This window comes from Miniopterus schreibersii (assembly GCF_964146895.1).
Source record: "Miniopterus schreibersii genome assembly, chromosome: 1".
Lineage (NCBI taxonomy): Eukaryota > Metazoa > Chordata > Mammalia > Chiroptera > Miniopteridae > Miniopterus > Miniopterus schreibersii.
In genome coordinates, this window is record NC_138101.1 from 137,358,253 (window position 1) to 137,370,766 (window position 12,514).

The 12,514-nt window shown below is 41.6% G+C and overlaps 1 protein-coding gene across 1 annotated transcript in view; it reads right to left on the reverse strand.

Annotated features, from left to right (window-relative positions):
- The window catches only part of RYR3 (ryanodine receptor 3), a 472,179-nt gene that overhangs the window by 286,411 nt on the left and 173,254 nt on the right, over nt 1–12,514 (reverse strand). Inside the window, exon 3 of the mRNA XM_081119125.1 lies at nt 12,262–12,369. Within this exon, the coding sequence (XP_080975251.1) occupies nt 12,262–12,369 (108 nt within the window). The remainder of the gene's footprint in view (nt 1–12,261; nt 12,370–12,514) is intronic.

Consider the following 12,514-nt stretch of genomic DNA (forward strand, 5'->3'; position numbering starts at 1 on the left):
CTGTAATCGATATGCACCTATAGCTGTTTATGCAGCACAAACAATCAAGGAAGATCTTCCTTAACACACTAGGAGACTGTTCATGAAACCAGGGGATGGAAATGACATACAATAGGCACTCCACACGTGCTTTTAAATAAAGAAAGAACAGCACGGTGCAATATAGCTGTTGACCAAAGGAAAGCTGTTACCTTAAAGGGACACAGGTTCCTTTTATGTAAGTGTAAATGTCGGGGAATGTTGAATGATATTTGTTATTCACAAGAGAGAAAAATGCCAAGGTTTATTCATAAGATTAAAATGAATTTAATGTGTGTTTTTAAAGACTGCACTGTCAATGAGTCCTTATGGACGAACAGACAGATAGGGGAAGGGGTGGCAGAGCTGAGGAGCATTTTGCATTTCTGCCAGCACAGAAAAGTCAAGCGAAACAAAAAATCAGTTGGACCTATTAGCACCAGGAATCAGCACGTTAACTCGTCCCTCCTGGTTGCCTTGGGAAACAGCTCAATCTAATCAAAGATTGCCAATAAAGTAAATAGTGTTAGAGGTGAAGCAATCATGACCGAGGTAGCTCCACCTGGGGGACAGACACAGTAAAGAGCTGCAAAGGGATTTGTGCCATGGGAAAAGGTAGGTTTTGAGACAAGGAACTGGAATTCCACATACGCAGGGTAACTTGAGACTGCGTTCTCGAGAGAGCCGGGGAGAGCTGCAGTCCTACTGCTCACCCACCGACTTCCACTGAAATCAGTGTAGCTAATAATTCATGGAGGCGTGTGCCTGTTGCCCTGCACATCCCAGTAGCTTCCCTGAAGGAACAATGAACAGGGAAACAGCAGTTACCCATTCTCCTGGCGACCAGGGTCGACTGGGGTCAGAGAACTGTCTACTGCTTAGACTGGTCCCCAGGTGAGGTGGCCCTGAGTGGGCTGCAGAAATAGAACAGGGAGTTGATATCACCACAAAACGGCAGCATCTTTTTAAATATTCACCCTTCATTTCCCCCATTATTGGAATCTCTAGATTAAACAGGCGTAGAAACATGTTTAGAACCCATCTAAAGGCTGAGAGAAAGAATATGAATTTGAGATGTTTTATTACATTTATTTTTAGTCCCCAGATTTGTGTGAACCTAAAATTGGATCAGGGTTCACAAACAGTTCTTTACCAAGCTGACATCAGAAAATGCCCAGGAGGGCAGGACACAGGGTAGAGCTGCCAGGGTTGAATCAGGGGGAGACAGCTCTACTGAGTTTTGGGCAAAGTAGCTAGTTTTCTCTCATCTCTGTGTCCTGAACTGCAAGTGCAAAGCTCTGCATTAAGTTTTAGAGAATCAGCACCATAGCTCTCTCTGCTTGACTGACTGAAGGTGCCTCAGTAATTACCACTGTACCCACTATTAAGATAAAATCTGGAGACTTCTGCACCCCAGCAGTAATTCTGAAATTGTTGAATACCAAGTTATAAACTTTAGAAAATAACTATTTGAAAGACATACATACAATTTTCTTAAAAAAGTAATGCATTCAACTTACCTTTCTAATATCTCACCAAAGACATGAAAACAGGTATTTTCAGGTATTTTAGTGTGAGTTTCTATCCCTAGCTCCACTCCTACCCGGAGAACAGGGATGGGGGAGTTAGTAGGGGAAGCACCTTCTCAAACAAATTTCTAGACTGTTCTTCAGCAGACACTGCGTGGTGGTGGCTGCACTGACACTGGAACAGCCCTTAACGCCTTCTTTAGAACAACATCCGGACTCTCCTGCCCACCGCCCTCCACCATAAAGGCCTATAAGCAGCAGAGAGATGGGGGCGGGGAACCCAGCTTTGCATGGTTTATGAGATGGCAGCAGGTGATTCTTACTGACGTGGCTCACGCTCCTTCCATAACAAGAACAGGAGGCACAACAGGTGCCTATCGTCTGAGAGCGCCTCTCCCGCCCACCACCAAGAAAGATGTAAATAATTACAATCAACCAGGGCACCAAAGAGTGTATGACTTTCATTTTAAAAAAATTTGTAAAGCAACAGCTTTAAAGCCAAACCATGTGTCTAGTGTTTGGGTAAACGACTTAGAATGAGGAGTCCACAAGCTGAACACAAGGATAGGTCTCACTGTAACAAGTTCAAGACCTGGTGCAATTTCAACAACACGAGCAAAACTGATCATCAACATAGTTGCCAATTTTACATTTTGCCCAAAAAGGGCATGAGAAAAAGAACGCATAGCACTCTCACTGTAATTTCCAAAACACAAACAACAACAAAAAACCCCAACTTTAAGACCATTATACTATACTACCAAAAAAGACATAATCACAGAAAATAAAAAGGCAGACCTCCCCATTTAGAAAGTTAGCTCAATGAAACAACTCCTCCATTGTTTTTATTTTCCTCATTTCCCTGATGACTTTCTAGTCCTTCCTCAAGGACAGACACTGGTCCAGGGACAGTGTCCAAAGATGTTCAGGAACTTCTAATGTAATCTAGAGCCCACATTTTGCAGAGGAGCAGAACAAGGCCCGGAGAGTGGCAGTGCCCAGGCCAGGTGCCCAGCTCCCACCAGCCCAGCACTTCCCTCCCTCCGACCAGAGCAGCATCTCAGGACTGAGGATCAAGGCTCAGCACCTTCCCCTCGCCCACCTCAGTGCCAGCCTAAGAGTCGGGGGTGCTAGACTCATTGGGGGGAGGTCATCTTGTAAATTATATGTCTAACCACTATGCTGTGCACTTGAAACTAATATTACACGGCAGTGATTTTCACCCGGTGTGCCACAAGAATGTTTAAACCCTGCAATACCTGACTATTTAGTCAAGGGCACTCACCTCTTTTCCCTTAGATTGTGAAATAAAAAAAATGACAACAGCCAACACAACAATAGCCGTTCAGTGTGAATGAATCAAAATTATACCTATTTTTGGGGTCAGATTTGAAAAAAATATATTTTTTGGTGTGCTGCAGAATTTTAGTAATTAATTTATGTGTGCCATGCGATGAGAAAGGTTGAAAATCGCTGTTATATGGAATGCCAACTGTAATTGGAAAAACAAAATCAGCCACAGCAGACGCCAGGTAAGAAGAGAAACCTGCCCTCCGCTTCCTGCGGCTCCTCTCAGGTAGGTGTCCAGCCGTCCGCAGAGCAGGGGCCTTTTCACCCAGCACCCCGCTACCATTCTCGTCCTTACTCTTTCTCTCTTTCCACTGGTGCCACTTGGTCATTTCAGTTCCCTTCCGCTCTAAAGCTAGACAAGTTACTGTAGGGCTGGGGTGCTGGCCGCAGTTTTTACTCCTGTAAGGATTAAAATGCCAGCCGAGATCAGGGCTTCTTTGGCACCGACTTAATTTTACTTCCCCAGAACACCCAATAAGAGCTGCTATTAAACTTCATGAGATGGAAATCAGCTGGAGCTTTTTCTAGTTCATTCAATATTCCTTACAAATATGTAACGAACTCTGATAGCTATTAAACGTAAATCACACGATCAAAGGACAAGTCTAACAAATAAACTGAAAGGTTTCTCTTGTCCTAGAATTTCTTGAATTCCAGATGGGCTTCATTTGTAAAAGGTAAGCAGGTCTCTTAAAACAAAATACATCCCCCCAATTCAAATATCTTACAATTTAGGATTAAAACATGATCTTAAAAATGCAGCTGAGATCCACTTTTACAGCCCATCTCTGACTCTGCCCCCAAATACAGTTATTTTTTTTTTAATAAAATTGAAATAAAACATTTCAGCACAATCTCTCATCAAAACATCCCTACCCCAAGAATAGAACTATTTACCTACTTAGTATATGCTGGAGGAAGCTTAGACACCCCAATCCCTTCTCACTGCTCTAAGAAACTTTAATAAAAGTGTTTACATTTTTAAAAGATTAAAATGTAAAAACAAAACACACACACAAACACAAAAACACAAGAGGCCACCTTCAGCCCAGCCATGGGAAGAAGCTCAAGCTGTCTGCATTGAGGATGCCATGGCATGACTGTCCCGACAGCACTGGAATGTCTGCAGCGAGAATGGAAAGAACTCCAGGGCTTGGGCAACACTAGCAAAGCTCTATGTTATCACACTGGCCAAACAACACTAGGAGCACACGGGCATATTGATTTTGAATATGAGGCACTGACTCCAGAATGAAAACGATTTCACCAATGAAAAGGCAATTCCACTAAAGCTGAAGCACTACCTTCAGAAAGGGGGAGGGATATTTGATAGAGTCTGGAGCTTGAAAAATTAATTCTGTGGGTTCTTTCCCTTGGAAATGCTTCTACTCAGGATATGAAGAAATGTAAAAAGCTAGTTAAACTTAATGGTTATTCTCAACTGTTGAAATGAACATTTAATTCTTTTGCTGGCTCACTCTGGGGCTGTCTGTCGCGTGAGAAAGAGAATATCGAACTAGCTTTTTCCATTTTTATTATGAATTCCAGCCTCATGGAAGAGCAGGGCTGGAGATGCATAATAGCTCTGGGAAAGGTGTGAAGCGCTGAGTGGCTTGGATTAGGCAAGGCTGCACACTTAGCTTCCCAAGTCGGAACCTATGGCCGTGGGCCATCTAGACATAGAGGAAAAAAGAGAGATTTTTCAAAACAATTTTCAATGTCTTGAAGGAAAAAAAATGAATCCACAGGCAAGCCATTCTCCTAATTGCGGAGCAGCAGTTTAACATGAGCTTCTTGGCAACAAATTTCTAAGTGTGCAGCCACCTCTAATTCCACAAGATCGAAGTGTGTGGTGTTTTCTTAAATTGCAGAGGCACAGAGAATGGAAATTGCCCTCCACGCTCACAAGTGATAGGCCCAGCTCATTACAAATACCGCTGAAGCCAGTTGTCCATGCAAAGTACATGTATGTTAGAGGAAAGAAGAACATACCCATTCCGAGAGGTCACTGAGCTAGCGAGATCAAAGACAAACAGTCAGTGGGTGTATCAGTGGGTGCAGGTCTTGCTGGAAGCTTTTAAGTAATCTGTGGAATCCACTGATACCACAGAGAAAAAACCCAGTGAGAATAAAGGGGGTGGATTTCCTACCTGGTGAGTATTTTATTTTAGCTAGAAGCTAGCAGTAGCATTAGATGCAAAAGTTTGTTTTTCCTTTCCTTTCCCGGTACAGTGCTGATGTCATCAAGAAACTAGCAAGCCAGCAATATGCTGTAGTCTAAATTTGTCTGTAGCACTTTTTCATAATTATATTTATGCAAGAAAATCCACCCAAAGGAAATGGTCAGTACCTATATCAGGTGATTTGGGATTTCTTTTTCTTAGAAATACTGTAAACAATGGGAGTTTTCTTATACTGAAGAGGGGCTTTCTTACCACAAAGTAGGGTCTTTCAGGTGGCATGTTAGATATTAATTAGATATCATGTTATCAAAAGGTCAGTCCAACAATAAAATGAGTCATTTGCGTACGTTTTCATAAGTATCAGCTTACAGAGACACATTAAAATCCATTATATCAGCATAAAATCCTAAAGTCATATTGTAACAGGAGAAACAGCTATAAGGAGGGAAAGGGGGGAAGAGAAGAGACATATGTTTAATGACAATTTGGTCTATAAAAAAAGACATTAAAAGCCTTAGTCTGGAGGCTTCTCATTATTATTTAATTTCTGAAAAATTAAAATTAAAATTTCTGGCTCTTTGAAGAAAGAAATTCTGTCAACACTACAGGATGCATCCCATATTCTTCCAAACAAAAATGTGCAGGAGATTCATGTCTCAAAAAAATTTAAAATTATATAGTCATTGCTTAGTGCTTTAGGGTTGCTGTCCATTCTCTCTGTCTACACCAAGGCAGAAAGGAAATAAACCCATTGATTCATTCTACCTGGAATGATGGGAGCCAGGGTCTCAGGAATAATGGCTCCTACACATAGGCTAGCATTTCCACAGCTAATCAGTGGGGCACTCAGAGGAAGAGGGGTGGTGACACTTTTCCATTTTTGACTTGGTGCATTGCAACCTTCACGGAAGAAGAAAGTACTTCTGCATCTAAGTGATGTAGTCATTTAGAGATGGCGAAACCAAAGCCCAGAGGAGGGAAGAGCGCTGCCCACAGGTGACAGTGAGAATTAAACCCAAACCTCCTGACCCCAAGCCTTGTCACCAGAACAGACTGACTCCCATGAGCAAATCTGAAAGGTGAACTCGAACCCAGAGCAAATTTTAATGAGTAGTTTTTGACACATAAACCCCCTAAGCTTTTACATGTAAGAGCAATTACACCAGGTAGATTTGGTTGTTATATTATAAATGCGAAGTATTAGTTTTGTAGCAGGTGTGGATGCCCAGCCATAGATTAAAAAGAAATAGAAGCATCCAAAATCGGAACACTTTTTTTTCCCTTTCAAAAGAAAAATAGGGTCAGGTCAAGCAAGTTGAGAATTTAACACCATGGTATACAGCTCCCTCAGGCTGGGCAGTAGGCAGGGGTAATAACCTCAGGTTGAACAAACAACCTGCTGGGTGCTGGCACGGGGGGGGGGGGGCGAGCTGAGTCCTGATTGGGGACACCAAGAAGATACTTGGAGAGCTTGATGCAGGGGCTTTTTACCCACTAGGGCACAAGAAGTTCAGATCTGAACACCTTAATGGGTCTATTTTGGTACATCCTGGTTACCCTGGGGTATGAGCAGGTCCTGGGGTTTACATCATGATACTTGAAGAAGTGACTATACTTTCTCTCCAAAGGAAATTTTATGTCCTATTCTAAAGGTACGATTGATGCCTGCTGTTAGATTTGACTCATTCAATGACTTCCCTCTTTTAAAAAATGTAGTCTTTAAAAAAAATGTCAATGGGCATGAGGTTTATTTAGAATTATGTACACAGTTCCTCCATCAGTCTTCTTTGCTCCCCACACACATACTAAAACAAATTCTCATTGTGGCTCTATCCTGACAATATGGAGGGAAGGCAAAACCCCAGATTAAGAGGCTAAATCTGGATAATGAGGGTATCCCCTCTCTTCTATAATACAGAAGAGGTGGAGCTCAGGGCCCCAGGAATAAAGAGGCAGGGTCCTATCAGCCCTCTTCATTCTGGAAGAGTTGACCACAAGATCTCTAAGTGCAGACACAGCTGGAGTTCAGACTTGAGACAGGGCCTCAAATTCTCCTCCTCAGCATCTATTTTGACTTGTTAATTATATAACAATGTCAGGGCAGATGCAGCTTTACAATGTTATTTTTTTAACGATGTTCTCACATTTTTGTGACTGCATTATCTGTGACTTGATAAGATGGGTGAATGTCCTGAACTCAGCTGCAAAGTAGCTCATGACATGTCCTTTCAGGACCTTTACATGAATACAGCACCATGTAAGGTTACAGGGTGTTTAAAAGGTCACATGATGCCGGGAGACAACCTCCTAGCTTCTCGGAAGGCATGGACACCTCGTCCTTGGGCACGACAAATGCATCATATCATATATGTGCCTTTCTCTAGCAACCGTACTGTGTGTAGCATTCCCACTGTAAAGACGGGGGCAAATGAAAGAGCCTACAGCTCCCTTTTTGGGTTAATGGGACTGTCACAGAAATAATTCAGGGAATTAAAGAACCACCTGTCAGTGAGTATATCTGTGAGAAAGATACTTGCAGAAATAGCATCTTTCTAGGTCACACTTCCCAATCAAGGCGTATCAACATTCTAGATATTTTAGCATTTAAAGTCAAGCATTATCTTATGTGTTCAAGATATTATGTGCTCCTATGTGTCATATAAAGTGTAACATAAACGTGGCAGCCATAACATTTATTGTAATTATTTTTATAGGAATATTTCATGTCTTTTTTTTTTTAATGGTAAAAGTCTGCCAATGATGAAGTCAACTTTTAGAGAAAATTAGAGCCCTATCAGAAGGTGTGCAGCAGGTAACTTTGTTAACCGAGGTCTTTCTTAGAAGCATTAAGCCCATTCATGTCAAAACCCATTTGTAGTTACACAGCCCGAGATGTAACACGCACCTGGTCATAAGGCACAGAACTCCTCTTCCTTTGAATGTGAATATGTCTGAAGGATCTGTGACAGGTGGAATGGACCAAAGAAAAGAGGAGCCAATATTCATTCCCCCTCCCCTCCAGGCTCTTGTAGGTACTTATTTAATTCTCACCTAATCCTATGAGGTAGGCTGCATTTGAAAGATGTGGAAAGTAAGGCACAGAAAGGAGAAATAATTTGCCCCAGACGTCACCTGGTCCAGTAGAGGCTGGACTGAAAAGACATCTGCCTGACTCTGAAGAAGGACCTTTTCTTACTACAAATGCTGTTTGCTCCACATTCAAAGTCACTTCTATAGGATGATGGGGATTGAGGACTCAGGAGGAGATGGTGACATGTCCTCTGGCCCCACATCCTGCTGAAGGAGGCTGGGTATTTCACGTACTGTGAGTCCAATCCATCGCAAATGTGAAAATACTTTAATAATTACAAGCAGGGATTGTACTTCAAACTCCAGACATTTAATTGGCCACAGTGCCAAGTATCTATCTGTTGGCAATTTTCCCCAGAATAAAAGCAGATCAAATTTAATCAGAGGTAAAGAGACCCAAGGACGAGATTAACTAGGGTGGATCCTGAGGGGCACCAAATGTTCTCTGCCCCCAGGTCCTCACTGTTGTTTCTTCTTTTCAACATAAAGCTGGGTCCCTGGTGCTATTGGCTGTAGCTAAGGACATTTCAATAATAAACTCTTGTTGTTAAGTGGAGCTGGGCATCTTAGCAGCGAGAGGAATTCCTGCAGAATTGTAAGTCCTTGCAAAAGGACTTCTGTACACTCATCACGTGAATAAATAAACCACTGAAGTCATTTTTAAAGATGGCCTGTTGCTGTACAGCAGTGCACAGACACACCACGCAAGGACCAATTTATAGCTGGAAGGAAAAATCGCACTCCTCAAAGCACCCCATTTGGTGGCTGTCATGATCACTAGTGAACATAGTATCTATTTAAATGCAGTAGATACCTATTTCCAAACAGAGAGGACAGGCATGCAAAGGAGGCGTCATCCCATTCAAACACCCCGGGCTCCCCAGAGAATGATTACAGTCTGTCATGTTAAGTCATTTCCTTCTTTCTTTTCCCTCTTTTTCTTTTTCTTCCCTGTTGAATATTATCATCTAAAATCAAATTAATTTCTAATAGTAAAAGTGCGCAGCAATCACTTCAGAAAAGGAAACAATCCGACTCAGGAGGTTATATACAAATATTATTTCTCATAATAAAGAAAGAAAGCCCGGATGGAATTGTGAGAGGGTTCTAGGAGGGTTAGAGTTACTGAAACTGCTGTTAGGTAACTAATCAGTGGAGCCACCAATGAATAATAAAATCTTAATAACTTAAAAAGAGTATCCTGTCCCATCTTACCCCAGCTCTCTTTTCAAGTCCCTTCCTTTTAGCTCTGAGATCTCTAGTTAATAAAATAATAATAACAGTAATAATAATAGTGTCAAGGTGAAAAATAACTGTTAGGTCTTTTGTTTTTTGTTTTGGTTTTACTTGTAAAATAGCACACAAAGGCAATAAGACGCATGGTAAATTTCAGTCTGACCCAACATGGTGATTATTGTTATCCAATAAATATTTAATAATAAAATTGTCATGGATCGTTTATTTTGGACTTGAGTCTTCAAACAGAATAAATGTCCCAATAAGATTTAATGTATTGTTTTTTACATATTATATATTAAAGATGGCCCCTGCAATATATAGCCATATTGAGTAAACTACTTCTATAACATGGCTAGTAATTAAGGGAGGTCTGATTCATATGTTCCAAAGCTAAGTATTCAATTTTATTAAGCTGGTCTTCACCTTCTATTTGGAAAATAAATTGTTATTTATCTATTTATAAGACAAATGAAGTGAAAGCTATTATTTAGGTTCTTGGCAACAAAGAGGAGCAAGGATTATAACCAGAACTTCTGAATTTACTTTGTCATCTACAGGACTCCCTGAACCACTCAAGCTAAATGATAAAGAAAACGTAGTCCTCTGAAATGCAGTTTTTGAACACAACAGAATGCCCAAGAGACAATTCTCTAGTTAATAAAGCTTCTTTCTCCCACTTTCTATTCTAGGGCCATAAGTAGGCAGGGTCTAGCTGTCTTGGTTGGCAGTGAAAGTGGTGATATTCCAAGTCAACCAGGTCGCCCTCACCAAAGACATCTGTAAATGAGTATTAGTCTTGGAAAAACAGTGAGTGATGAAAAATAAATTTGTTCCACTAAACTGGAAATGTCTGAGGGTGTGTGCCTATGGAGGAAAGACTGGGTACTGAGGTCAGTGCAAGGGGGAAGTGAACACAGACTTCGGAAAACATCAAAAGAACAAAAAACCAGCAGTGTTAATGCTCTAAGGGAGAAAACAAAGCTATTTTCAGGTGGCTGACGAAAGTATTTTATTCTAAACCAGAACAGTGAGGAATCACAAAAATTAGTGTTAAGGACCCTAGAAAACCAGTTAAATATTCTAATTTTATAGATGAGAACACACTGGCCTCAAGAGATTAGAAGACTTGTGTGAGAGCACATTAAGAGCTAGAAGATGACCTAAATGTCAATATTAGTTCTCTTGAGCCTCCCGTCATGGTCTCTTCTGTCATAAGTGAGATACTACTTTATTATGTAGGAGCTCATTAGAGTCAAGTAAGAATAATCCATGCTAAGTACAACAAATCATTCTTACCTATATGCAGTTTACTCTCCAGTACAGGATGCAGAAAATTAGATTTGCAATTATAGTACAGAATGAGAAGAACTATTTACTGATTTTGCTCAAGCAAGGGCACCCATCTCAGACTTGCAAGGTCAGCAAAGCTTCTCAGTAAATCTAGTATCTAAACTGGCTCCTTGAAGGGGAAGTAGAGATGCCCTATGGGAAGAGAGGAGTAAAAAATTGTTCTAACTGGAGGGACTTGTTGACACACATGATCACAGGCAAAAGAGAACTGTCATGCTTGAGGAAGCAAAAGGAGTTCAATGTGGTTGGAACACCAAGTGCCTGGGGGGATGTGGTGAGAGACGGGTGGGACAGATGAGCAGAGCTCGCCAAATCCTGAAGGGCTTTATGTCTAGTTAAGGAATTTGGAAATTTTTCTCAAGGTAATGAATGACAAAGGATTTTAAAGCAGGTAAGTATAATGATTAGACCTGCAATTTAGAGAAAATACTATGAACAGTGGAGTGAAAAAAAAATGGTGGTGAGCCCGGCCGGCCTGGCTCAGTAGTTGAGCATCAACCTAGGATCCAGGAGATTGCAGTTCGATTCCCAGTCAGGGCACATGCCCGGGTTGCGGGCTCCATCCCCAGTAGGGGGCGTGCAGGAGGCAGCCGATCAATGACTCTCTCACCATTGATGCTTCTATGTCTCTCTCTCCCTCTCCCTTCCTCTCTCTGAAATCAATAAAGAAATATTTTTTAAAAATTGGTGGTGGTCATGGCGAGGGATTAAGTACAGGAGGAATTGAAGCAGGAATCCAGAAGACAGAAGGTAGTCACATAATGCAGTATTTAAGGGGGATGGAAAGAGGTGTTTGCATTAAGATATTCAGGCCATAGAGTTAAAGTAATTGATGGTAAATGGATATAAATAGTTGTTGGTCATTAAGGAAAGAAAGGGTCAAAAATTATTCTGAAGTCTCCAGCCAAAGACCTTCTGACATGGGAGACATGGCACATCATTCCTGAGTTTAATCCTTAGGGACCATTTCACTGACTTAAGCAAGAGAAACTCAAGACAGCCTGTGTTTGCTCATCGTGAGCAAAACTGTGGAATTCTGGGAACATGTCAAAGACTCTGAATTCTCCAAAAACTCTTTTCCAAACCGCTGTAACATGGCTGTGCTCCACTAGGGCAGTCACAGATGGCTGAGGAGACTTTCCCAAGAAAGAAGGACATGCTTGATAGGCACTCTCCATCTCAAGGCCCTCTCAGCCGCTCCACATTCCCTGGTGGGTATGGAGTAGGGAAGGGGAGTTGGTTCAATATCCGATGCCCCGCTCAGGCAGCACCTCTGTTGGTCTCTTCTACTTTCTGGTGGAAGTTGGTTAATCCAACAAAGGAAGATTAGGGTTGCTAAATAAGAGGAATTAAACTTAGGGGGAAAGATTTACTGTTTCCATATGGATCACCTCAAGGACCCTAAGGCCTTCCAGTTCAAAGCTCAAGGAACAAAATGAAGTGTGTACTCTTGGTCTGTGGTGTGTCCCAATCCCCACCTAGGACATAATTCTGGTACTCACCCCTTCTCCGCCGTTTTCACCTGTGTTGGCAAGCATTTCCTGCAGGGCTCTGACCGAGAGGGACTGCTCCAGCACAAAATTGCAGACGCAGAGATCTGGAGGAACATACTGTGGAAATAAAGCCAGAATGAGGAAACCTATTCGTATCAGTTAAGGGTCAGTCATGCAATAACATCTCAAGGACAAAGAGCCTATGAATCAAAGTGACAGTTGGATGGATGGCTGAGTAGGAATATAAAAGGTGTCTTTCTCT